Source organism: Idiotropiscis lumnitzeri, chromosome 2, assembly GCF_059441095.1.
Source record: "Idiotropiscis lumnitzeri isolate Australia: NSW breed Sydney's pygmy pipehorse chromosome 2, RoL_Ilum_1.0, whole genome shotgun sequence".
Taxonomy (NCBI): domain Eukaryota; kingdom Metazoa; phylum Chordata; class Actinopteri; order Syngnathiformes; family Syngnathidae; genus Idiotropiscis; species Idiotropiscis lumnitzeri.
Genome location: NC_142392.1, coordinates 2,634,694 through 2,662,322, shown reverse-complemented (window position 1 = coordinate 2,662,322; position 27,629 = coordinate 2,634,694). Strand labels below are relative to the sequence as shown.

Sequence of the window (27,629 nt, the reverse complement as noted above, 5' to 3'; positions counted from 1 at the left end):
CGCCTCTTGTCTGCTGGTCACACTCCACTCGCCACGCCACGCAACACGCACGCACGCACGCACGGAGGAGACGCGCGCGTCAAACCACGTGACCGGCGCGAGCGAGAGGCGCACTGATAAAAAAAAAACAAAACTTGTAATTAATTTGGAAAACAGAGTGGCTTTTTTTGTTGGTGCTTTGTTTAGTTTTTTTCCCCTCAACTTTTTTTTATTAGTGCTCATTTAAAACAATTTGTGTGAGCGCTCCAAATTTTCTTTGTTGACAAGCGTCTTGTTGCAACTTCCAAACTTTTTGGGGAAAGACATTTCTTTGATACTTTTTCCCCCCTCCACTTTTTTCTTATTTAAAAACAATTTTCAAATTGAAATTCTCCGGAGCGCACCATGGAGCTCGCTCACCCCGCCTGCTTATTCAGCGCGCAGAGCGTCCCGCTGAGCCCGAGCGGCAAGCCCGCGCCCGCTTCCGCGCCCGCGGCGTCGTCCGCCAAGCGTCCCCGCTCGTCCTCCCCGGAGCTGCTCCGCTGCAAGCGCCGCCTCAACTTCGCCGCGTTCGGCTACTCGCTGCCGCCGCAGCAGCCTCACGCGGTGGCGCGCCGCAACGAGCGCGAGCGCAACCGCGTCAAACTGGTCAACAACGGCTTCGCCACCCTGCGCGAGCACGTCCCCAACGGCGCCGCCAACAAGAAGATGAGCAAGGTGGAGACGCTCCGCTCGGCCGTCGAGTACATTCGCGCGCTGCAACAGCTGCTGGACGAGCACGACGCCGTCAGCGCCGCCTTCCAAGCGGGCGTGCTTCAGGCGTCGTCGCCCGGCATGGCGCAGGGCTACCCGGCGGCCGACATGAACTCCCTGGCCGGCTCGCCCGTGTCCTCCTACTCGTCGGATGAGGTGTCGTACGACCCCCTCAGCCCGGAGGAGCAGGAACTCCTCGACTTCACCAACTGGTTCTGAACTCATACTTCTGGGTAAGGCCCAACCCAAACACCGAGAGCCTCAAGCGACTCTTCTCCTCCAACTTTCATTTTCCTTCCGTACAGGAGTTCCAAATAATAATAATAACAATAATGCTCCAGACCGTTTGCAAGCTCGGGTGGTCCCGGAGGTGGCTCAAGAAGCACCCGAGCCAGCTCGGGACAACAACAACATCAAAAGACAAAAAGTCTGGAGAAGTTGGGAGGAAAAGCCCGCAGGACGACGAAAGGGGACGCACACACAAAAGAGACTTTCGGGGTGTCCGCTGGCCACACACAAAAACCGAGCAGCACATTATTTAAGATGAATAATAATAATAAGGATAAGAAGAGGAAATAACTATGCTAAATCCAATCAGCCTTCGTCACAACAGCTTCCAAGGTGTAGAAAAAGTCTATCTATGAAGTGCTCTGTTGTTGTTTTGCAAATATATAAACTATTTTTCTATGTAAAGAGATTTATAGACCTTTTTGTACACATCTTTTTTGTATATATTTTGCTTACATAATTCTATATATGTCACGTGTGTTATTCCTTCCCTGAACGCAGCACCGACGTGTCTTATTTAAACGTGTCAACTTGTCCATGATCAAAACTTATTATGCAGCTAGTGTCCAAACAAGCCAGCACCATGTTGGAAACGATTATTATTATCACCCTAATAATAATAATAATACGCATATTTTCTATAGTGCAACAATAAATGATTTGCTACTGAAACCTGTTTGTGGATTTTTTTGGGGGGGACATTGTCCACATAACACTTCATTTTTTATTCATGGATTTTTTTTTAATGGAAGTTTAAGTGAACATTTTGTGATTTTAATCCACATATTAAGCACAAAAAACATGAGCAACAAAAGTGTGCACAAGTGAAATGAAACAACTTTTGTGGGTATCAAAACAAGGAGAAAAAGTGTGATTCAGTGCAGGAAAAAAAAAAAAAAGAAGTGGGGGTCGCCTCAGGAGGTTTTGTGTGTGTGTGTGTGTGTGTGTGTGTGTTGGGGTTTGTTTCAGCCCAAACCAAGTTTGACAGGTGAGGGAGGGGACGGGAGGCTTTTGGCGTGTGCCTGCTGACACGCAGCGCCGAGCCACGCGAGTCGCTCGCCGTCCAAATTCCCGCCCAAAAAACAAGTGCTTGGTGCGCTTGTTTCGTTTGATTTGCAACCGATAAGAATTGAAACATGCAAACGACTCCAATTCAGTTTGTTCAATTATTCACAACGGATGACTCACTGGTGGATAAAATGGATGCAAATGCGGCACCCAAACAGAACGATTTGTCATTTAGCCGATGACGCTTGAATGCAACACGCTTGCTATATGTCAGAAAACAAACTACAGGATGGCCGAGTGGTCTAAGGCGCCGCGTTCAGGACCCAGTCTCCCCAGGAGGCCTGGGTTCGAATCTCGAATTTCCCCATTGTGGGACTAATAAAGGGAATATTATATATTATTATTATTATTATTATTATAAAAGTATACTTTTGCCGTCATTAGTCTGAGTCCAAAATTCCCGCGTGGTGGGCTGTCAAAGTGCGTTAGGCTCCGGTAGGCGTGCGCGGCCGTGTCCAATTGGCGACAATGGCGCCGTCTAATATCTGATGGGCGGATTATTCATTGCAGACTGATTGTTGCTTCGCCACATTTGCATGATAAGAACACACCAGGCAACATGTGCTGCACAACCTGTTTGGTGCAATGTTGCAGGGAGGGGGCGACATATTGATGAGTCAGGGTTGAGATGAGCCAAATAATAACGGGTCAAAATTTAGAAAAAGAAATCCTGAGTCAAAATTTCAAGTCGAGTCAATTAAAAATTCGGCAGAATTTGGCAAATATTGCAAGGTCAAGGTTCAGAGTATCGAGTCAAGGTGTATGAGCCAATATTGTAGAGTCAAGATTTAGATTTTACAAATATTGCTGAGTCAAAGTTTTGACTAGGGCAGAATTGACTAGTCAAAGTTTATTAGACCAGGAAAATATTGCCGAATCAAAGTATATAGTAGGCAGGCGTGATTTAGTCAAGGTTTAAATATTACTTAGTCAATGATGCAATGTTGATTAAGGTCATTTCAGGACCACAGACAGCAACCTTCACTTTTTTATTTTCTGTTTGCATCGAGAAGTGACATCTTTGAGGACACTTCATTCCACCTCCTTGACGCAGTTGATTGCCGAGAAGTGCCGAAAGACGGCGCCTACCTGGTCCGAGTTGCGCGTCGTCGTCGAGCGGGTTGGCGACCACCGACGTGTGGATGAGCATGAAGAGCGGCAGGTAGGCCAGGAAGTCGAGCAGGTCGAGAGGCGGAAGCTTGCGAAGCTGGCGCCCGATGGCCGCTTCCTGCGCCGGACGGATGCCGCCCGCCTTCAGCTCCAGCGCCAGCTGCTCGGCGCTGATGAAACCTCGCCGGCCGCCCGCCTCCGCGTGACTCTCCTCCAGGAGGAACAGGAAGAGCTGCTGCAAATTGCTCGATTGATTAGGATTGATAATGTCAACACTAACAAGAACCTTATTAGAGTTTGAAAATGTATCACATTTGTAAGTCCAAATGTGGATGGAAAATAATTGATTTGAATAAAAAAAATATTCTCATTCCTACACTGTATTATATATGATGATTTTAATTACCATTAAACAATAGTAGAGAGATTAAATAGAAAAAAAATAATCAATGAAATAATTCTTATGTATTTTTTGTGATTAATTCAATTTTGATGAAGTGCATTTTTTATAAAACTATTTTCTATTGACGTAATTTTAAAAACTTTACTAATAGTAATCTCTACAATGATGATCCAATTATTTAATGAAATGCATTTTGACATTTTATTTGTATCATTTAATTGAATAGAATTCAGCAAAAAAAAAAAAAAGGAAAGGTTTGTGGTTAAAAAAAGCACAAATCTGTACATGAAATAGTTTATGGTGCTAATAAAATGTAAAATAGATTATGGTACCAATATTTTGCATTTTATTACATACAACACATATAAAAATAAATGTTTCATTTATAATTGTATTTTTTTTAATAATTTAATTACAACCAATCAAGCAACAATTATGAATGAATAATATGAATGAAAACGACACAGGCAATTTATTATTTTTGCCAAGGTTCTAAATGTTAAGTAAACGGGATTAAAGACAAGAGCCAGCCATTTAAGTGGAGGCACCTCTGCATGCAAGCGTGTATGGCTGTGTGTGCATGTGTGTGTGTGCGTGCGTGCGTGTGTAGTTATGTACGTGTGAGTGTGCAGGTCCGGCGGGCGTCAGATTACCTCAGCCTGTTTGTGCTCTTGTTGGAGTGCACCTGTTTGCACACTTAATGCAGGCTGGAGAATAATTGCTGGGGGGGAGCAGGAGAGGGGGAGGAGGTGTTTGGGGAGAGTTAGAGGGGGTGCTTTGGGGTGTTGCAACTAATCCCCACCTTGGCAATTAGCCAATTTCCCCCTGTAAAGCTTGCAAGATAACAACGCTATCTCTGGCAGCTCGGCCACTACAAAGCCGTAAAGCTACCTGCGAGCTGGCTGGACAGATGTGCGCGTGTGTGTGTGTGTGTGTGTGTTTCTGAGAGAATGTTGATGTGAGAGTGTGCACATGTATGCTGGAAGCGAGAGCGTGTTCGTGTGCGTATGTGATCACAAGGCGGCTTTTTAATGAGATGAAGGCAGCGCTAATCTGTGAAAAGGGAAAAGCAGACGCGGCGTCTTCGTCAAATCAAGATTCATCCATTCATTGTTACGCCCTGAAATAAATGACTCACTTTATTTAGGACTTTTTGGCAACTTTTGCACAAAGAGCCAGCCTTGCCAGAGCCCTGACCTAAATTCCATTCAAACTCAATGGGGTGAACGAAAAGGGGGGGTGCGCCTTGCAATGACTGAACAGGACAGTTTTGCCGCCTTAAGGTGCAGACTGGATCAGAATTGCTGAGTCAAGAAGGTCAAGGGTAGAGTAGGCCAATCTTGCATGGAACGGTCGACCAAAATTGGCAGTCAAGTTTTTGTTACCTTGACTTTGAAGAGTCGTACTTCGAGAGAGCGAAAGTCCATGTTGGTGACCAGCGACCTCATGAAGTCACTGCAAGAGAGAGGAAGGCAACAGATCATTTTGGGCCAGAGTGCTGAATTATTATTATTTTTTTTTTTTGCGGGCGGGCGGGCGTGCAGGCCGGCCGGTCCTGTGCCACGCTGCGTTTGCGCTGATGGTAAAGTGTTGTGAGTTCATTGTGGTTGCTCAGCGCGGCCTGCCTGCCAAACAATGCGCGGGCGCGCACACACGTCCCGCCACAATAACGGCTACAACTGCTTTGGGGAAGGGGCCAGGAGGGGCGAGGGGGGGGGGGGGATCTTGTCGGGGTGCGAGGGGTTTGCGTGGAAGCTGAGGAAAGAGGGGAGCGAGCGGGCGACACCAAAAAGTAGGTCCGGCGGGACTGTCATCAACAATGGAGAATTAGTTGCCCTTTGGGCAAAAGTATTGGGACGCACCAATGTTATGATATGGAGTTGAAACCCCCCCAAAAACAAAAAAAAATAAATAAAAATAGACTTGGAAGCATTTTGCTCATCATAAAAATGTTTTCCAATAACAAAGAAAAGGGATTCCTTATTAATATTTTTTAAATTATTCACAATTTCATTTAAAGATGATTTCAAATAATTTTAAATGGAAATATTCCACTGAATTCAATCGGGATGTCCGAACGAGCCCCTCCCTCCTGGCTGCGAAAGAATGGGCGAGCGCGGGCCAGCAAGTGCACGCACTCTACGCCTCAGCGCCTCCTGCGCCGTGATTGGCCGCGGTGTGGCGGACTCTTTGGGAGGGCGGGGCGGGGCTTGATGGGGATGAGGCAGGACAGGGCGGCTAATGATGGTTAATTGCACTTGGTTTGAGGTAAAAGAGTCCAAATGCGACTGTGTGCTGAGGACACTGGCGTAGTCATGGCTCGAGGGGGGGCGGGGGGTGTGGTGAGCGTGTGCGCGTTAACAGCAACCTAACCCAATTTCCCTCCTCGGGTCTCCTGCTGGGCGACCACAGCAGACTTGTTGCTTATGTAATCCCCTCCCGAAAATGTTTTGGCGCTCTCCACCGGCTTCTCGTGACCTACTTTGAACCGCGGCGTCAGTCAGCGCTGGTGACAACTTCCTGTTACCATGCTTGTTTTGGTCATGTGACACGAGCGGCCCAAAAATGTGGCGCTCGGCGAGGTTTGGCGAGCAGCAAAGCTGAATAAAAGAAAAGATTTTTTTGCGAATATTCACACTTCTAACTGTTGACAATGTTGAGTTTTGATTGACAGTATAATTATTGTGCTGGCTGCCTTTGAAGTTTTTTTTTTTTTTTCCCCACTCCCGGCAGGCGTTTTTCACGGCATTTGTGCAAGCTTAACGGGTGCAATCAATGCAAATTGGAGACGCCCGCTCAGCTTTCAAAGGGCGGCGAGCGTGAAAGAAAAGGCCGATTGTGTAAGTACAGTTGCAGCTCGCGCGCAAAGCGGGATTAGAGGCAGCGAGATTAGCCCGGGCCGCAGGTAAGCGGATCGGATCGGGACGAGACGAGGAGAGGCGGCAGAAGGATGCTTTTGTTCTCCTCCCGCTCGCTATCATCAGCGCTCATCTCCTCGCAACGCGTGGATCTTTCAAATCCGCCGACAATGACACGGCCGTAAATCTCGGGACCCGTGACCCCGGCCCGGGCCTGGTTGAGAAGGAGCCATCATAGCGGGACGGGGGCACCGGGAGCGGGCCTTGACCCGGTCGGGACCCCCCACCCGCTCGGGCCACAAAGACCCCCGAGGCAGGAAGACGGCGCTGTGTGTGGGAATGTCATGCACATTGAGCACAAGGACAGCACACATGCTTCTTTTTTTTTTTTTTTTTCTTATCCAAGCGTCTGTCCAAATATTTCTGCACACGACAGTTATTACCTCCACCAAGGAGATTTGGATGGCTTGTTTGTTACTTATCTTTATGATGAGAATCTTAAGGCAGATTCCTACGAAAAATGACAAAAAAAATTAGCCTTGTTTTCATATAAAATATATTTGCAGGATATAGTCATACAATTGTATAAATTATTTTATTTGAAAAAATCTCTATTGTTTATAATTGGCATGACAAAAAAATGACTAATAATAAATACATGTGACGCTATTTAAATTAGAAAAAAAAAATACATATTTTTACAAAAGCCAAAATCTTGACGGTGGTTCGCTCTCGCTACACCGTTTTCTTGGGGGTGTTTTTACAAGCAAGCCAGTTGTCACCAATCGCGCATGTGCGACAAATGCGTAACGCACACTTGTGTTCTTAACATGCACGTCGGGGTCAGCCACTCACTCCATGCCGGCGATCTTCTGTGCCAGGCTGGCGATGACCGCAAAGAGTCGCACGTCCACGAGGCCGTCCGTCACGCGAAAGTCCACCAGGGCCAGGATCTGGGGAAAAAAAAAAAAAAATCACATTTAAACTGTTCATATTGTTTCACTAGCTTGTATAAGGTAATAACCCATAAAAAAGTTTTGCTTGAAAATCTGCAATAAAACATAGAAAAAAAGAATCCAACCCTGTAAACGTAAATCTCCTCCTCGTCGGAGAGAAGCTCGGCCGGGACAATTCGCTTGAGGGCAGCCATCACTTGGATGCACGAGATGTAACCATCGCCGTCGGAGTCTTCCTGGAACATTCCGTTGGGGAGTGTCCCAAAACTTTTGCCCATACATGAGGTTGAATTATTTTATTTATTTATTTTTATACACTTACTGCTTCAAAAGCTCTCTTGTACTCTTCCAGCTTCTCCGGACTGAAGATGCAGAACTTTGCCAAAAAGTCGACTGCAACGACAGCAAGACGAAAAAAGTTCAGATTAATAAGAACGGCACATTTCTATGGACATTAACGCATAAGAGGGACTGAATTGTCCCGTTCTGGCCGACATGGGGTCAGGCAGGCAGGCTGGACAATGCAGGGCGAGTGGTTCACAGGAGCCGGTCCATTTGGCCTGAGGGCGCGTGAGTGTGCGTGTGTGAGAGCGGAAAAAGAGAGAGGGTTAATAGTTCCTTCAATAAAAGCAGCTTAATAGATGTCACAGCGGAGGCCGGGGCAAAGATTCATGATGAAATTCCCAAAAGGGAAAGCACATCATCAATATGCTAATTCATTCTTGATGTTCGACTCGGGAGGCCCAACGAGGGACCCACAACGACCGGTCAAGTTCACCTGATGCGCCTTGTACATGCTTCGTCCATAAACCATGTTTGAGGGAACAAAAAATAAAATGCACCGGAATTAAAATGTTTTATGATGCCCAACTCTTAATTGGGAGGAATTTGCGTTTTTTTGTCATTTTGTTGACTTGCCGTAAAGGTCTGAGTAATTCCAGTAGTTAAAGTAAGTGAGAGAGTGATAATCATGAGGAGGGGTTGGGGAGAGGGGGGTGGCTTTTAAGCTGCTGCCACTTCAATTTAGCAGATGAGAGTGACTGTGCCGCATAAAGGCCGTATTCATGGCCTGTGTTGGGTGGGGGGGGCAGCGGCAGAGTTGATATCGGTGCGTCTGACTTAAACCTCTGGACCGGCGGGCTTTGTGCGGCTCGGGCCATTTATCAGCTTAGTTCTCATCCAAAGCGGGCCTCCGCCTTTGTCATGCAGAGTGCGACATTGGCGTGCAGTCAACTTGACTTGTTGAAGCTTGATGGATCAAAAAAAAAAAAAAAGAAGAAGAAAAGAAGAAAGCTCCAGCATCTGTTTGCAAATATCTCACAGGTCAGCTGGGTTTTCAAATGGCGAGGCGCTAGCTTGCGACTACCTGCTTGGTCCTCGGCTCCGTCTTTTAGGGGCGGTGGGGAGGGGGGGGGCGTAGGGGTGCTCAGGCCACAAAAGGTGCAGTGGAGTGAGAGATTGAGGGAGGACCAGCGGTGGGACAAAGCCGGCCTGGAAAAGCTCCTGCCCGAGAGTCTTATCTGATTCCACTCCAGCGCCTGACGCCTTTTCTCCCTTTTCCAATCCCCCCCCCCCCACACCCCAGCAGCAGCACAGGTTGCGCCTTTGCTGTCAAGCCGAGCAGAAAATGTTCATCAGCCAGACGACTGGATGGAGAAAGACGAGACTGAAAGAGGGAGAGAAAGACACTGGCAATCTGTAACCCGAGACCTCAGTGATCCCTGCGTTTGTTTTGCCATCGTGCAGGCATGGCTGGAGACAGCTAAGGGGTCCTTCGCACTTTTGGCTAAGCAAAAGGACCGACAGGCATGTATTTGGCGTGTGCATTGCGTGTAACAGATTTGAGGTTGGAGTCAGCCAGTCCTTGCACAAACCTCTCCTGTTTTTGTTTTTTTTCCACGTACAAATGACATGTCACGTTTACTTCAAAGAAGACAAGATGCTCAATCACAATGGTGACGTCTTGACACTTAAAACGTGACTTCAAGGCAAAGTCCTAGAAAACAAAAAAATGTGACTGTCACGGTAAAAAAACAAAAAAAACAACCAAACTATTATTGTCCATCACTTTCGATGTTGTCCATCATGAGCGGCTCATTGAGCGCTTGCTCGTGGACGTCAGCCTGACAGATGAAAACCAGGACAAATGCGCCCATGCGCTGGCTGGGATTGATTTTCCACCTTCGATGGCTGCACACATGCAGACAGACAAATTCACATGTGATCTCTTTACGCTAACGCACACGCTCATAAAAACACACACGCGAGCACACACTTCATACATGTTCACACATACGTGGTCACAAACAGAAAAAACACACACTTACAACCCTGACACTCAAACACACTCAGACAGACATGAAAGCGGACAATAGCGCGCTATTGTTTGTAGCTCGCTCACGTTGGTGTGTGCACGTTTCGCGCTTCATCCCAGACTTTTGTTTTTTTGGCTCCTCGTCACCACTGTATCCAAAGTGTCCCAAATTGCCTTTCAACAAAGCTCACATTCAGCACGGGTGACACCCCTCCCTCCTCTCGCAACCCCGCTTTTTTTCTCCGATCTTTTTTATTTTTAATAGCGGGAGAATGTCACCGGCCTACTTTGGATAACCCCTCCCGCCCCCCCAGCCAGAAGAAAAAGCAGCCATCGTTCACACGTGACAAAGATCTTTACTGGAGATTTGCCGCCCAAAGAAAACGACAATCAACTTAATAATAATTTTGAACGTGTACAAATTTGTTTGTATGAGTGTTTGTGAGTGAATGTGTGTGTGAGTGCTTATTGGGGTGTGTGTGTGTGTGTGTGCTGGCAAGGCAAAACAAACAAAGCCACACGTAGCCACCACGCTCGCGGCCTCGCCACAAACCACAAGTGACTGACACACGCCGACCAATCAGCCGGCTCGTGCATGCCCACCTGAGCGCCGGCGTAACAGATGTGCGCAGATAACCTCCACAAAAGCCAAATCACGGCCTATTATGACACGGCCGCTCCTTAACACGACGCCGTCAACGAGGCCCATTGTGGCTCATTTGGAGCTTTTGACAGATGCGGCGGCCATTTTGCACGCCGCCCTGCCGCTCGTCAATGGCAAGTGACGGTAAACACGCCGAGGCAAAGACGCCTTACATAAAAGGACGCGGCGCTCAACGCACGCGTGTACCCACCCTAACCCATTCATCTGGTTTAATTGCTCCGAGGTGACTTTCCCTACGCCCCCCCAGGTTAAAAAGTCAGAAGCAAGTGGGCGGGGCCAAAGTGAGGCTGACCGCAAGGCCGCCAGGTGTTTGCGAGCCTTCTTGTTGACATAAAGGTGGGGAAAAAAACACAACTTGACTATATATGTAAAAATAGAAAAATACATTTTAACAGTAACTATATAACAAAGTATATATATTTTCTTATTCCCCCCCCCAAAAAAATTTTGATCACCTAAAACTATTCCATACAGGAGCAGAGTTTCAATTCAGCAATGTTTATATGAATGGCTACATTATTATTATTATTTTTTTTAAATCATCTGAAGCAGCCGAGCAACAACAAGAACGTGCGTGTGCAGCACAATTAGCTATGCAAAACTCCAAAGTGCTGCAGGGCACCCACGCCAACAGACGGCAATAACGAGGAAAAAAAAAAAACAGTTTGGAGAATTACGACGTTGACAATCATTCACACGACCCACAAAAACTTTAGGGAGGATTTTTGGGAACTTGACCCTCAGTAAACTTTGGAACGACTGATTTTTTTTTGTAGTCGACTATAATGTGACCACAGTTGAGTTGAAGTCGATTAATCGACGATGTCATTGACATTATTCAATTATTTATGACATGGACCGGTTTCATGCACATACTTGGTTGGCCCAATCAAGTCGCTTGGTCGGAAATGAACTTTGCTCAACTCGGATCGCTAACTTGCATGCTACGTGGCGATGTATACGTTTGCCCAAATGAGTGGATGAGTACAGCTTGTAGTTTTTTGTTTTTTTTGTCTTTAACTCCCAACAATTAGGCCTTTTCACAGCACTAATGAGGGGCTGCCGCCACAAGTGTTTGGATGTAATCAGGGAAACGTGCACGCACACACATAGACAAATTTGCATGCATGTGTATGCGTGGACACACACGACTAACAAGAAAAAGGATAAAAAAAAAAAAAAAGATATGACAGATTGGACCAGCATACAGACTGCAAACACGACACACCCTGTACACTCTCCAACGACAACCTGAAACACACACACACACGTACAGTACAAACATGCACACACATGCCCAAAAAAAAAACGTTTGTTTTGAAGTATCCAGACTTCATTTGCATGAAAGCAGACTGTAGGGCACCGAGAGCTGTTTCTAATATTTTGGTGACCTGATTTAGGGTAACGTCAATAGAATGCACGAGAACAATGTGTGCGTGTGTGTGCATTAGTTTTTTTTTGGGGGGGGGGGGTAACATGAGGGCTCTCTATGACTTATTTTAACCAATTTAATTCAAATCTGTCATTAAAATATTTGAAATATTTACCCCCATTTTAATAATAATCAATTCATTATTATTTAAAATGCAAAATATCTAATTTATAATTCCATCCCACATTTAGCTTTTCATTCATCCTAACTCTTAAGTTGATTATCTTAATTATTTTGTATGATAAATAAAAATTTTTATCTACAGATCAATGACAAAACATGATTGAATACATGTCAAATTGTTAGCATGTTTCTCAATAATATTTAGGTGGGTCAAAATATTAGGAACAAGCACGACTGATCGCAACGCAAATGAACACACAGCGCAAGTCAAAACTGCATGGTCAGCGTACGGCGCTCATGCCTTCGATTCCGCGTCGTGCAGTCGTCCACCTCAGAAAATAATCAAGCCAAGAATCCGCGGCGCCCATCGGCGGCGGCAGCGGCCAGCTGCAAAGGTCCTCGTCCGATTGTCCAATCAGCTTCCAGCGGCAGCGGCACTTACAAGAGACCTGACTGACCCCCTCCAACCCTTCAGTTGTCCTCAACAGCCTTGACCTGAGGTGTGGGACCCCATTGTGGCCCCGTGTGCTAACAAAGGGGAGGGGGGAATGAGGGATGGAGGGATTGGGGGGAGGGAGTGCTGGCTAAAGTGATGCTTGGACACCCCCCAAAAAAAGAACAAAAAAATCAAGTGCACTAATTGACGAGTCGAGAGGAGTAAAAAGAAAAAAAAAGTGTGGTTTTGCTTGTTTAGAAGGACGGGGTGAAGTGTTTTTAGACAAAAGTATTTCGGACGCCCAAGGGGGAACCGAAGGTCATCATTTCTGTTCTAGTTCATCACCAATGACAAATGGGTCCCGATAATTTTGTCAATTTCGTGCCACACACGTAAATTTTTTTCAGGTTTACGTTGAAGAGCTGGATGAAATGATTTTTTTGTGCGAGGACCACAGCCGGCAGACTCACAATCGTCAAAGTCGGAGCAGATGCGAGCGTTTGCGGTGATGCGCTTGGAGGGGTCCTGCATCTTGTAGAGCACGTTGAGGACTTTGTTCTTCCTCGCTTCCACACTCCAGTCCTGCTCCTCCTCTCCCGCATTCGGCTCCTCTCCAGCTAATGCCGGCGTCTGCTCACAAAGACCTGCCAGTCCAACATCAGAACCTGGATGCAAAAAAATAAATAAATAATTAAAATTAAATTAAAAAAAAAATGCTTCTTGTTGCGTACACAATGTTAAGAAATATTTTTGTTATATTACATAAATATTTTTTACGGGAGAATTTTTTCCACAATTTCCACATCCATTTTGTCACACAGCAGCCAATCAAGAGAGTCCTTAAGTGTCTCGTTCAGGCCGACGTGTTCACCCGCAGAACCTTTTGGCTTGAGAGCCAAACATCCGTCAAGTAAGCGAGACGGGCGCCGGTTCGGCCGCTCCGATTGATGGCGCCTCGACTCCTTTGGCGGCGGCGGCCATCCGGCACGCTGCACGCAATCACGCCGAATTGGCGTCCAGTCAGTGAGGACGACGGGAAGGGCAGAATGAGGGATGTCATTTGAACGCCACGCCGCGCAAACGCTGCACATGATGCATGTGACCACGGAAACCTTTGAAATATACGGGAAAAAAAATCTCGCCTTCGTCCTTCATGCTTCCGGAAATAAAACGATTCTAGAAACGCCAAAGGAGCAACTTTGAATAAAAGTAAAATATAAAAGTATGATCTGTTGTCCTGGTTCTATTCAGAAGTCAGGAAGGACCAGCGGGAGTCTTTTAAGGATCCGCTTGTACAAAATGTAATCTCACATACATGAGTGATATTTTTTTTTTGTCTAATTAAAGTGCAGTTAAATTGAAAAATAACTTTAGCGCTCATCAGAACTCAGCAGCAGTTTGGACCCGCTGGGGAATTTTTAAAGGCTTTGAACTACGATTTATTTTCTTGGTTCTTGTCAGAACTCGAGCAGAAGCAGATTCTTCCTCAGGGCTTTGGCCATCCCAAATCGCAGCATTTTCGGACCAGCTGGAAATTCATCCCAAATCACGGACTGGTTTTTAAATCCTAATCCGCCGTGACAAGCGCTGCAATTCTCCTGATAGAGGACAAAAGCCGCTCGGACACGAGAACCAGGCCAGGGCAAGGCGCTCCGACTTGTCTCTCTTTCTTTGCATGTTTGGCAAAAGGATGAGCAGCGGCCGGACAATCGGCGGGGTCCGAGCTATTCAAACTTCTTGTCACCCGGAGAATTCCCCCTCCAAGAATGCGCAAATGATTATTCATGGGCCTTTTTTTTTTTTTCCCTTCCTGCACGTCTGCCTCTCAATTAGGCCTGACAAGTGCCAATCAAAGGCGGCGCAGAGCAGTGGGCGGGGCTTGAGCGGCCACTGGAGGACTTTGGGCGGACAATGGCGACACGGCCAGTGTGTGGTCCTCACGCTTACGCCGCTAATCGGCCAACTCAGATTAACGCTCTTTTGTGGCCGGCCGCACGTCGCCGCGATAACGTCTTGGCTCGCAGCTGAATGCTAACCAACGGAGGGGGGGGGGGGGGTTTGAGGGAGCGCTCGGGGATTAGTCCACCTATGAATTCCTGATGAGCTCAAAGGTCGGATCGCGACGGTCACAGCTGGCTCGGCTCGCCGCAATGATTGAGCCCGAGACGCGGCCGAGTGGAAAATTAACCACTTTGTTACGCAGATGACAATTTGGATGAAGTCGGTCGGCCCGCCGGCGTCAACTATGATCTCTTCTCATCGTTCTATTCAGAATAAGGAAGAATAATTTTGGACGAGTTTCGGCGTCTTTAGAGGCTCTGGGTTGTCCAAAATACTGAACGAACAAAGCTTTTGGTAGAAAATGCACAGAGAAATGTGCAACTAGATGGAGACCATTCTCCTTCCTCATAGTTCTGCTCAGAACTTGTCCAGCAGCATTTGTGAATACCCAAAATCTGATTTCAGTCACAACTCAAGGCAGCAGCATTTCGGATCAACCGGAGTCTTGAGAGGCTCCTGACCATGAGTACAACTTTTCTTGTTTGTAAGATGATTGAAGAAATGTGATCTATTTCCTTTCGTTCAAGTCAGAACTCAGGTGGCAAGTCTGGAGGGTCTTTGGAGTCAGTATAGCCGAGAAAATATTTACTGTGGAAGGAAACTCCGCGGAGGGAGACAGATGGGCCGGCGTGGGAGGAAGCGCGGCGCTGTTGACCTTTTTCCTTGGCTTGGACCAAACAGCACGTACACAGGTGAAGACGATACACGGCGGCGAGGATTAGGCCGGCTTAAGTGTACCGGAGGAGAGCGGCGGGCCGACCCGGCGGCGGCCAGTGCGGGAGACAAAGGCGCCAATATCGAGCCCGCCCACCGGCAGCGAGGAGAGCTTTGAGCGGATCAAACGCGAGAACAACTGGCCTTGATTGACTTGAGTGCGTTAAAGAATGAAAGCGCGACGCTACCTTGGTCGGGCCAGGACCTGGATGACAAACTGTCACGTGACGGACTTGGCTTCATGAGGCTTGATGAAGCAGACCGGCAACCTCCTATGGACCAGTCCTGCAAAGATGAACACGTCAAGTCATTGTCATACATACAGTAGATCGTCGGTTACAACGAATAAGCGGCAAAAGGGGCATTTGCCTGGGTTTTGTTTTTTAACTGGTGATGCTTTTTAACTCTTGAGTTCATTTCTATTGCGCAACGTACAGATAATCATGGCGTCATATGGCGATGGCGGGGTTGGACACTCACCGAAATGTCACCTTCCGGGACCTTCCACGGTGAGTCAGGAGTCCCCATTGGACCTGATGAAGGGGTGAAAGCAGCTCAGATCACAGGAAGTCATTTGTATGAGATCGTGTCAGGCAGGTGTGTGTGTGTGTTTACATAAACGCTTGCCTCTGGCACACGCACGCATACTCACTTATCTTTTGTAATGGAGTATGTGTGCACAGATATGAGTAAGGCACTGATGCCGTGTGTAATCTGTGAGCAAATAGCGGCCGTCAAAGACGAGCACCTGTCTGCGGGAGCGTGCCAGGTGCAAACATTGTTATTAGGACGGATGGGGGGGGAAAAAAAAAAAAACAAGCTCATTGTCAACATTCGTACAAATCGGAGAAGTCGTGTCTGGGGCGTGTATTGTGGCATTTTGTCGGCCGAGACGAGGGGAACGCCTCAACGTGGATTCGCTCTTTGAATTTTTGATGATTTCAAACAATTGACAATACGCCGCAATGCATGCTGGGAAATTGGATGCTCGGCATTCCATTAGCGTAGACCAGGACGAGAGTTTTTCGTCCATCTGTTGTGGCCTTTGACAGAAAATGATTTTGTCCTGGATTGTGATTGGCTGGAATGCTCCATGTCCAGGCGTGCGGCGCCACCCGTTGCTTCAGAACGCCGAGCGTCTTTATGGGTTTTTTACGAGCCCATAAACGAGAGTTTATCTAGCGGTCGCGCGAGTGGCCTATCTGTGTCGGACTTTCCGCGGTTAATGATCGACGCCAGTGGTTTGATCTTTATGAATTTGCCACACGAATATGGGGGGAAGCGGTTAAGCCTTGGGGCTGGCGCGACATTCAAGACGCTTGCCGTCAATGAAGCCAACGCGTCCTCGCCGCCCAAAAACACGCACGCACGCACCTGCCTGCTTATCGCGCCATCTCGCTCAAACTGTCGAAAAAGTGCCACGTCGGGCTGAGATTGATGCTGATTGCAATAAAGCGTCTTTTGGCGCGTTAATAGTATTTTCATAAACAAATACAAGCTGGAATTGAAAGGGAGGGGATGTCTTTACTTTGGCGTCAGCTTCGGCTGCTTTGCATGATCGTAAATAACTGGGAAAAAAAAAATCATAAAACTGTTCATGAACAATAAGGGATAAAATATGGATTGTTTGATGAACAGTAGAAATTGGAAAACACATAAAATAAATATAAATGTGGAAAATAAATTAGTAAATGAATTAGAAATAAAATTTAGAATTTTATAAGATATAATTATGTAAGCAAACAAAAATAATATAATATAATATACTTGGACGTGTATTTTATAAAATAATAATTACATAAAATACCTAATACTAATAATTTAATAAAAAGTATAATGAAAATACAATAAAAAAATGAACCAAGTCAATTTAAAAACTAACGCCAGAAATGAAAAAGTGCAAGAAAAGCCTGACTGCTGAGTGAGACGCAATACCTTGTGAGGTCACCATGACATCTTGGCGGGGGCTCCACGCGTCGCCTTCGTCGCCCTCGCCCGCCGCGGCGTGGAGCGTGCTCTCCGGCGTGTACGGCTGCTGCAGCAGCAGCAGCCGTACACGCGACAGCGAGCCCAAATTCCCCGAATGGCAACCCACCGTCAACGCCGCCAGGCCCGCACACAAGGACGCATCTCAAACACACGCAACAGAAGACAGAATACAAACTTGTTTCGATGCATCATAAAAGAAGGACACATTCTATTTTGTCATGACATTAAGATTTTTTTATTTATTTTTTTTAACTGTGGTGATCTAGAAATGAACGTTCACCTCTGGCCTTGGAATGACTTGTTGAACTCGAATGGGAAACGGCGCACGCACACACGCAGCCGTCACACCCAATTAAAAGTGGATCAGTGACAGTGTGGCTGGGTGCCCATGCAAATTCGTCCCGAACCACGTTGGACGGGTGCGGAGGTGGAATTCCACACACGGGGGGTTTTCAAACAGACGCACAATCACTTACACGTACTGTCGAACTCACTCACACTCACGCACACACACACACACGCGCACCGTTGTGGTGGCCAACAAGTATGCGGGAAGGCCCCCCCACCTCCGGGGGAGAAAGTCCAAGAGCTCATTTGTTATGTGGCCATGGCAAAAGCTTTGTGGATTTTGGGAGAGGAAATCCCGGGATAACGGACGGCCACACTTGCGGCCGCTTCATCATTAGCCAAAAAGTGGCCAAAAAGACTGAGAGGACACTTGGGGAGGGAGGTGGCGGGGGGGGGGGGGGGGGGGGGGTTTGTCACAGCAGCTCCGCCCGCCACTAAAACGCTAATCTGGGGGCTAATCCCGCTGTTGCCACCCACTCAAACACAACATGCTCGACAGAATTAATATTTTCACACGTAATTCCTTTGTTTTTCATTTTGAATAATTTGCACCCCCCCCTTAAAAAACGTTTTTGGGGAATTCTGGGGCAAAAATGGAATTTAATCTAAAGAATTTAATAATTTATGAATGGATTGAAGATTTGCACTTTTTTGGGAAGGCGGGGTGAGGTGTTGGTTACGCCCCCCCTGAGTTGATTGTATCACACTATGGTTGCTGTGGCAGCGCCCCATCCTGATTCTTCCACCGCCTGGGGGGGGGGTCAAAGGTCAGGGGGTTCAGACAGTGGTTGGGACAAGCAAGCAGGTTAAACACCTTGTTGGGGATTAGCCAGGAGGGAAGTCTTCATTTGGACGGGGACACACACACACACATAAAACACAAACCCACAACACGACATGTGAGTGGCTTTGTGCACTTTGGGCGGACACAGAAAGTCGCCCACATGGTCCACATTGGAGGAAGGGAAGCGTGGCTAATTGAGACATTAGCTGTATGGAAAAACACACACACATCCATGACGTCGCTATAATTGTGGAGTTGCGACTCCACCCATTCGATGAGCAGAAAACAAATCAATTTTATGCTATCACACCCCCCTCAAAAAAAAAAATACAATGATCAGTGGTGGAGAGATTTCTGTTTTTTTTTTTTTTTTTACATACCATGGCGAGGCGAATCTCCGCTACCAGTCGAGTCGGCCGCTCGATCCAGAGACGAGCGGGACGAAGGCGACGAGGGTGCGACGGCATTCGCATCGTCAAACAGGCCGGAGTGAGTGCCGCCGAGGTCTGCGTGCCAATCCGGTGACGCCGCCGTGGAGTCGCAGCGCCCTGCCAACGCCGAAATTCTGAAATTTTGCTCTCAACTTTCACGTACAAAATGTAGCATTTTTGTGGCGAAGTTGAGTTTGTTGACCACTTCAGTAGGATTTTATGCAAATAAAGTAAATGACAAAGGAAAAATGAGAATCGTAGGAAACAGAAAAAATGTGGCATTTCTTTGAAAAAAAAAAAAAAAACGCTCGTCAGCCGTCTTTGTGGAGGGGGAGGAATGACGTTTATGGTGAAATACCAAAGATTCTCCCCCGAGGACGTCATCTCACGTGTCGCTATCGCAGCTGAGATCTGGACTGGGAAGTCTTCCCGGGTTTAGTAAAATCCGCAGACTGCCGGACCTCCGTGAGCGAAGACCTGAGGCTCAAAAGTCTCACCTTTGCAAATAACCCGCTTTTGCCTTGAAGCCCTCATTAGTAGAAACGTGTGCAGCTAATCGGCACGGACTTCCTTATCTGAAGTGTGAAGATTTAGATTTCCTTCCATTTGTGTGGCTAAACGATGACTGCATTTGTCGGCCATCTTTGTGGAGGACTGCAATGATGGGAAAATTGTTCACTTTGGATGTGAAATTGCACGCATATTTTTGCTTTGGTCCAATGGTCAGCCACGGGCGGTTTTATCGGAACGGTTCGACAGTGTCTATTATAAAGACGGCCTATTATGCTGTTGGAATGACCGCTCTTCTTTTGCTGCTGAAATTAATGAAGCGGTGACACTCATCGTGACGAGAACAGCGGGCGATGTTATCCCCCCGCCAGGCCCCGCTCGCCCGCCGCCGGGACAAATAAAAAAAAAAAAAAAAAAAAAAAGGAAGAAAATCCGTACACAATTCCTACATTGTTGGCGTCCTTTCACGAAGATCCCGGAGGAGTCACATGTCAGCGGCCCCGGCCTTCACCAAAAAAGCGTCCGCGGGAAAAAGATGGGCCTCGATTCTTTTGTGGCGAGCGGCGGCCCGTGTGGATTTACAACGAGGGGGCGCCTTAGAACGACGAATTAAACGGTACCGGCTTATCTTGGACGCCTCGCGGAAAAGAGCAGACGCTCGCTGGGTATTTCCTGGCAGGAGACGCTTCTTTGTCTGCTCAAAGGCGACGTCAAGCAACAGCGAAGACAATCGGCAAGTTTACGAAGCATGCGTGGCGCTCACCTTTCCAGGGGGAAATGGGAGGCAGCACGGGCAAGCCATGGGGGTCCGCAGGGGGGGATCTTCTCGACGCTAACCCGGGACTCAATGCGGAGAGACCGCGTCGGAGGTCCAGTGACGGGACAACGTCTGTGACGGCACGTTGCGGACCTCCGAAGATGACCTCGGGTTTACGGGAAGGGCGGCGGACATTAGGTGGTCCAGAATTAACCGGAACACAGCCAACTTCGACGTTCCGATGAGTCGGTTGACTTTTGGATCTTTTCGGAAGGTTTGGTGATGCAGATGACAGCTGCCGCGGATCTTCTGCGAAACGGACATCGCACGATTAGCACATGTAAAACCGATGAATCGGGTCACATTTGAGCGGTGTTGCATCAATGAAAAGCTACCAGCAGAGATTTTGAATTCATGACTTATTGTATTGAGTAAGTTGCTTCCCTTAAAATATTTTGCATTTATAATGATAAATAAGAATACTGAAGCTAAAAATCAGAATGCTAATAGAATGTCAATAAAAACATTTCAGTGATTCTTTGGCGTACCACTAGAGGGAGCACTAGTGCACTTTGAGAATCGTCTGATTTTGATGACTGATACTTTGACTAATATTGACAGATTCAACATTGCCTCCCTAAGGGCAGAATTTCATTTTTTGGAAATAATATGAGAAAAGGGACGAATTTTTTTTTACCCTGATGATGAGCATTTAAAGTTGGGCGTTGAACGTTCAATAATCTTTACAACTCAGCAAACCAGCCACGAGAAGCATTCTTCGCAGATGTGCTGAAGGAGGCTAAAGCTAAAGCTAAAGCTAACCAGATGAGACGCTGCTCCGGCCGCTGGCCAGGTCGGTGCTCCGGCTGAACAGACTGGAGGACGGACGACTGAAGTCCGACATGGAGGAGGCTTCGGAATGCTTCGACTCAGTCGGACTGAGGCGGAATTCCCGGTGAGGTTCTCCCGCTTCGGGTGCACCCACTGGATGACGTCCAACTTTCCCACCGTTGGGAACAAGACCGCCGGGTATATGGGATGCTTTGCCATGCGTCCCTCCGCGAACCAAGTGGACGGGATGCGGACTCTGGACGGCGGATGACGGTGGAACGGGAGGTAGACTTGCAACGGCATAGCGGACGACTTCACGCGCGCTTCCGTCAGCTCCTTCAAAGACAAAACACCACAAAATACGAAGAAAAGCTTTTTGTTTTTTGCGGCGGCCAGCTCATCTGCGGCTGACATTCTCATTCCCAGTGCCCTCAGAGTGAGAACACTCGTTCCCCTGCTGGGCGAGCGAACAAAAGGCGGGAAAAGAAAAAACGCTGCGCCAGGCCGGGAGCAGCTGTCGCCATTCCCAACTTGACAATAGCGAATACGAGCAGCGCCGCCATCACGCTGGATGCGGATCAGCTAACAGCTGGGGAAAAAACAAAAAAAACACGCTAAGGCTGACAAGCATGAGTGTGTACACCTTCGTAAGAAGCCAAATAAGGTTCAGATGTTTTAGTTGGCTTTTCCTGACATTTTTGGGGAGTTTCTTCCACTATCTGCTATTTTGAACTGCTCATAACTCCTTCCACCTTGATTTAAGTTAATGCTGAAGAAAAACATAAACAAATAAAGTTCAGCGGTTCGAGGAGGCTTTTCCTGACATTTTTTATTTGTTTTCAAGCCCAAGCCTGATTGTTTTGGGCTGCTGTGTTGTACTGTCGATAATTCCTTCGAGCATGTCACTACTGATGCGCAACAATTAAGACCGAGGGACACCATTTGAATTCTTGTTTCTGGCAAAAGTCTTCATCGTTCCTTTTCAAGCCGTCATGCGGCTCCACCCCGGTTCCCTTTGGCCTTTCTCTCCTTTCCCCTTTTGCACACCCCCAATTCTTTTCACCGCGTTCTCTTTTCTTGGCGGGCCGCTGATTAGACGTGTGTGTGCGAGATGGAGGGTGGGGGGTGGCGTTGGACAATCTCCTCTTGTTTCCTCCGCCAAGAGGAGTCAGCGCAGGGGATAAAGAGACCACATTGCTGCACTGTTGCCCCTTACAATGCGCCGCCATTCCCATCTGTTAGGTCCGAGCGCGCGCGTGTGAATGACATGTCGGGGCATACGAGCCGCGCCGGCTTCCTTCGGGGCAATTGTGAGCGGGCCCGGCGCCATATGGCGGAATAATGACTTTTTAGGCTGCTCGTGCTGAGCTACGCGCCCCCCACCCTTCGCGCTCCCATTTCCCAGTACACGGAGGTGAGGGCTAGACGACATGCCTTCACATCAAAAAGGAGCCGCCAAACTCCCTGTCGCCTCTGAATATTCTGCCCACCAAAAGGGCGGCGCTGTTTGCACTGAGGGAGAGTCAAAGAGACAAACGGCAGCGTTTCATCAGCAAGTGACCCAAATCCACTTGATGCGGCGGTTAAGTCAGCCTCACCCGGCGGTGCTCGGCAGGGACGAACGACCGGCCGCCTGCCCGCAGATGGAGGTTGCGGTCGGGGCTTGGAGCTCAAAAAATACGGAAGTCTGAGGCCTTGGCAGTCGGACTTCATGTGAGAAACGAAGCGAGGACAAAGTGCAGACGGACGCTGGGGACTTAGGCGGACCTGGAGGGAAAGAGAAAGAGGACAATTACTCATATGACACATTCTAATGGGAAATGGAAATATTTTCATGCAGAAAATAAAACATTTATTCCTCTCTTTGTTCCTTTTATGTAAAATTTTGTGTTGTCTGCTTTTTTTTTTACATTTATTTTAGTACGAGTAGGATAATTAATTTAATTATCGCTTATTTTACTTCATATAATACGCTAGGAGCATTTCAGTATTTTTTTTAGTCACAAATAAAACAAGTTTAAATAGCAACTAGGCATCTCTGTCTCCCTCGTGTGGCCATCCCACCCACTACAGCGTTTTGTTACGCTCCTCAGTAAACAAGACGGCCCCCGAAAAGGTGAACAAGCAGCCACAGTGACCTTTCCAGAGCAAATAAGAATAAATGTCCTCGTGTTTGTCTTGGATTTAGGCAAGCGCCTCACCCTTTTAACGCAGAATTTGAGCAGACACGGGCCAGAGTGACGGAGGGATGGATGGAGAAGAGCGGGGGCGGGGGGTGGTCCTGGTGGTGGTGGTGGTTGGGGGTGTTTCAGTGTCTGAGCCTCACACTGAGAGGATCAGCTTGGAAATCTCAAACTCTCAGATGTGCAGCTTTAAAGATTTGCATTCTTGTGATGCACACGAATGAGGCACAAGAACAAGACCCAGACCCCCCCCCCCTCCCCTCATTACCTGCCACTCAGGACCCTCAAAAGATGGGAGGGCGTACACATGCCGCACGCCAACCCGAAGCTGCTTTCATGCTTCCGTGCACGCCATCAAACTGAGGATTTTGAAATATATCTATTTTTTTAATTATTTCAATTATTTTTCTGTATTTTAGTGTTTTGAGGACGCAGCATTGAAAAAGCGTGATCAAAGCATAGACGGCAATGCCCTCGCCCAGGAAACGTGGCGACCTGCTGGCGTCAGGCAACCCACACGCCGCCTCAGCCTAATGTCGTTAGAGGCCATCTTGTGCCACCGCCGTCACACTGGACGAGCCCACGCAGGAAGCGGGTCGGCGTCGTTTGGCCCGCAGATGGACGCTGAGGCACCTCCAACGCCAGCGACCGTGAGCTGATGCAGACGCACTTCATTAGCCGGCAAGGACACAAGCGTGTCTATGTCCACGCACACACGCGCGTCTTGGCAAGAAAGCAGATTTCGGGTCTAACAAGGTTAAAGCCCCAAAAAGTGACTTTCTACATCAGGGAGATTTGTGTTTCTGCGGGGTGTAATTAGCTTTGCTGCAGGGTTCGGGGGGTCTGCGAGGCTGGATGAAGGTTAGGGGCAGCGGGGCGAGGAAGGGCGGATGGCGAGGGGGCGACAGTGGGCCGCATTGTTGCGAGGACGCAAATGTGATTATGGGCCGGTGTCAGAAGCCAGGCTCACATGCGGCTTAGCCTCCCAAGCAGCAGAAACTTTGTGGACTTTCTGCCATGAGACAATGAGCTCGCTTTACCGAAGAGCCTCGCCAGACCCCCACCATGCCCAAACACAAAATAACAAAACAGTCAAATTCTCAGTGAAATACTCTTTTAGAGACTGAAACAGCAAAAAACATTTTTTCCAGATAGTTGTATTTATTTTAACATTATTTTTATTCGTATTGCGTTCATCAGTGCAAAGATCACATTCATTTAAAGTAATTAGAAAAAATAATTTTGACAGGCGGTGAAATTGTCCGTCGCATTTTTCACATTTATTTTGAAGATATTTTGATATTTATTTGTAGGATTTATTCTATATTTTTTTTAAATCTAAAATATATTTGTGAAATTAAATTTGGAGGCATTTTAATTTAATTTATGTATTTTGATTCATGCAATTACATCAATTGGGATCAGAATTTGGTCCAAAATAAAAATAAAAAAATTACAGGAGGTGAAATAAGAAATTTTCTTAATTATTTTAGTGGAATTTAATCGATTTTTCCTTAAATTTTATTTTATGTATTCATTTTTATACACAAAATTAGAAAATCATCCCCCTTCAGCTCTGTAAGTTATTTTTACTGGGCATTTTTATATTACATATATTTGTAATTTTATGCATTGCATGCATGTAATTATGAATTTTAAAAATATATTTTCTGAACTTGACATTCTTGTGTTTTTGCACTTTTGGAGGGACTCTCGTTATTGTTTAAATTACAACTAACAGTTCCTGGAACTTTAACTTACGCCATTTGAATCAATCTAACTGCTCTGACAGTTCCGTTTCCAGCTTCGTGCCCACAAGATGGCCGAGTGCCATTTTTGCCGCCATCTTGTGGGCTTGTTTGGGCACCTGTGCATTCTGACGCGTGGCCCCGGGTGACAAAAGCGGCAGGCTGGCCAATTTATTCCACAGCAGCGGGCACGAGTGGCAAAGACGCTCTCGTATGCAAATGAGGCCAGCGCGGGCCATTTACTTGTTTGTTTAGCCGGAGGCCGAGACAGGAAGCCTGCGGTCGCCACGGCAACCCTAAAGAGCGCTCGCACGCAACAAAAGAGCGACAAGTGGGTGTGCTAGCTTGATGCGCTGATCATACGGTCGCACCCACTTAGCCAATGGTTTAGCTTGCGGCTTTAATCTATTATTTATCGCGCAACTTTTTGTGGACTTCAAAATATTCTCCATATTTGTCCATCCCATTAGAAATTTACTGACTCTCATGGTATAACTGCACATTTTAAGAGTGCAATCAGAACAGTCTTATCATTATCTTGATAGGCCTGTGAGGTGCAAGGCTTATCTATGCAAAGGAGAGGTGTTCGCTCATAAAGAGTTGGACATTTTTATGAATAACATTTTATTAATTTTGGTGCATAAAATGAACAGAAATGTCCAATCCAAATGGTGCCAAGCGTTACAATCCCGGACTGGGACAAGCTTGTCGCTTGACCGCAGTATCGACTTTCCACCAATAGAAGGTGCTAACAGTCTATAAAACGGATGAGTAGTATGAATATAATATAATGAAGATTCATGTAAACTGTGTTGATGCCGTAAAGTTTTGGGACAAAAATTTGATCCTATTTTTGTGACTTATTCAGCTTTTTTTTTTTTCCTTCCGATCAGGCCTACTAGATACTAAACTTCAACTGGGAGTGGCATTAGACGAGTTTTTTCGGCACTTGATCACAAGCTGCCAAAGTGCTGCTTGTTATGATTCAAAGTTTTTGTTCACCAGTCAAAAAAGATTCTGCTGAATAACGGCTCTTATCTTGAAAAGCTAAAGCGGAGTAACTCTTATCTCAAGGCGCCACACTATTAGTGTAAATGCACGCGTGATGACTCACAGTGCGGCAGGAGACGACGGGCCTTTCCCATAAGACGGCCTTGCGGACAAAAGACACAAAGACCGGTCTCTGTAACAAACAGAAAAACAGACACGTTGATGTTGATGATTTTGTTAAGAGTCGCAACAGAAAACAAGTGCAGTGATGAAGGACGCCCTCCCAGCCTCTCCTCAAACTACGTGGAGTACATTAATAAGCCCTTTGTCTTGATTAACGCCACCACTTGATGGAGTCTGCTCGCCCACACAACAGACGCGTTTTGACTCCATCTGCTCCTCCAGCTTTTGAACCGGGCGGGACAGCGACCCGGCCGGCCGGGGGGGTGCCGCCGCTATAACCCCTCGTGTCGAGTCATCCATCATGGCGGGCGCGCGGCGAGGCCTCGGCACGCTGCCTCGTCCGGCTCGCTCTCCGCTACAGGGATATTTTATGTGTTGTCACCTCAAAGCAGAGTTGGGGAGGCAAGGGGGAAAATGGCAACAGGGTAGTACCATGAGAGGAAGACAGGGGGCAGTGTTGAGATTACCTGCAACTAAATATGCTCAAAAATACATGAAATTTAAAAAATGCACTATCCTAGATTAAAACAAATATCTAAACAGGATCTGTGGACAGCTAAAAGCGTGAATTATTAGAGAATGCATGTAAAAATAAATGTATGGAAATATTAAAAATCGATTTCACTGGCCACTGAATTCGTGACGCTTCACGGCAGATGGGATTTTCCAGCCGGCGTCCAATTCCAGGTACTTCCTGTCCACGTGACCCACGTGAAGCAGGAGGCCTGATCGAATTACCAATTTGGAGCTCATCACCAAAGCGCCGGCTGCGCTTTGACTCCCGTCGCCATCTGCTCGGCCTCCTCCGGGGAGCCTCGCTCTCCACTTGGGGATGTTTTATTAATTTGCCTGATTACCTGCCACTGGGGTCTATTAATAGGCATTTCATCACGGTTTGATTAGCAGCCAGCAGTCGGCGCTTTTTCCCCTGGGAGGGGAGTTCAGACGCACGCATACAAGTCTCGAAAATAAAAGCATTGCAAAACTCCACAGATGCTCTCGCAGCGCATCACTTTTTCCTCATTTTGTTATGTCAGCACCATTTTCCAAAAAGGCTTCAATTCATTTCCGGGTGCCCTTCATATGTCACAGTTGCAAAATTGCGCCACGTTTGCCTGTAGTGTGAAGACAACATCACAGTTGCTGGACCTCAGAACAACAAAAAAGAAAAAAAAGGACCTCCATCACACAAAAGAAGCAGGCCGACCACCTCAGCATGCGAGAGGTCAGCCACAATCAAGCGCAAACATGAGCATCCGACCAATCCTCGGCAAAAAACATTCAGGCACCGGGTGATGCGCTGCGTGCCGGTCGGGGTCCGGGTCCAGGTCAGGCGGCTGCAAGGACTCCGTGACCCTGAAATGAGCTGCGGGAGTCACTAAGGCCTCCTGCTGGCGCTACAGAGCTCCTTTTAGGTTTCAAAATCTGCCAGCCGGGGATCAATACGCCGACTATTGGCGCAGGCGTCATTTTCGGGGGGTCTCCGAGGGGGGACGTCGCCACAAAAGCCGAGCTGACAAAGAATCGGGCCGGTGGCGCACCAGTAGATAACCTACTTAACATTCATTAGTGTCGCAGAGGTGCAGAGCCGGCTCGCTGCAATCTGAGCGATGGGCTCGGCGCCCGGCATGAGGTTGCATTCAGCGAGATGACGCTGAAAAGATCAGCAAAAGTTGAATGGAGGCGAACGGATGCTGCTTGCTTGTTGAACACGTT

General features: G+C 47.3%; 2 protein-coding genes across 4 annotated transcripts in view; one reads left to right on the top strand and one right to left on the bottom strand.

The window, feature by feature from the left end:
- LOC148341222 (uncharacterized) overlaps positions 1-27,629 on the bottom strand; it is a 30,589-nt gene that overhangs the window by 2,309 nt on the left and 651 nt on the right. Inside the window, exons 2-15 of one of the 3 annotated variants that reach the window (XM_088288763.1) lie at positions 25,855-25,923; positions 22,408-22,576; positions 20,801-21,145; positions 19,985-20,287; positions 18,661-18,828; positions 17,095-17,289; positions 15,640-15,692; positions 15,348-15,444; positions 12,855-13,049; positions 7,738-7,808; positions 7,541-7,651; positions 7,315-7,412; positions 4,987-5,056; positions 3,178-3,433 (exon numbers count right to left, since the gene is read on the bottom strand). In XM_088288763.1, the coding sequence (XP_088144889.1) occupies positions 3,178-3,433; positions 4,987-5,056; positions 7,315-7,412; positions 7,541-7,651; positions 7,738-7,808; positions 12,855-13,049; positions 15,348-15,444; positions 15,640-15,692; positions 17,095-17,289; positions 18,661-18,828; positions 19,985-20,287; positions 20,801-21,145; positions 22,408-22,576; positions 25,855-25,923 (2,200 nt within the window). Of the gene's footprint in view, positions 1-3,177; positions 3,434-4,986; positions 5,057-5,663; positions 6,971-7,314; positions 7,413-7,540; positions 7,652-7,737; positions 7,809-12,854; positions 13,050-15,347; positions 15,445-15,639; positions 15,693-17,094; positions 17,290-18,660; positions 18,829-19,984; positions 20,288-20,800; positions 21,146-22,407; positions 22,577-25,854; positions 25,924-27,629 lie in introns of those variants that run through there. The other 2 variants (XM_088288764.1, XM_088288765.1) reach the window with 2 other exon arrangements.
- Positions 109-1,692, top strand: ascl1a (achaete-scute family bHLH transcription factor 1a). Its single transcript, XM_088288401.1, has 2 exons — positions 109-965; positions 1,038-1,692. The coding sequence occupies exon 1, from the start codon at positions 385-387 to the stop codon at positions 949-951; it is 567 nt and encodes a 188-aa protein (XP_088144527.1). The 5' UTR covers positions 109-384; the 3' UTR covers positions 952-965; positions 1,038-1,692.

Coding starts and splice junctions, on each gene's coding strand:
- ascl1a (XM_088288401.1), top strand. CDS start 385: ATGGAGCTCGCTCACCCCGCCTGCTTATTCAGCGCGCAGAGCGTCCCG.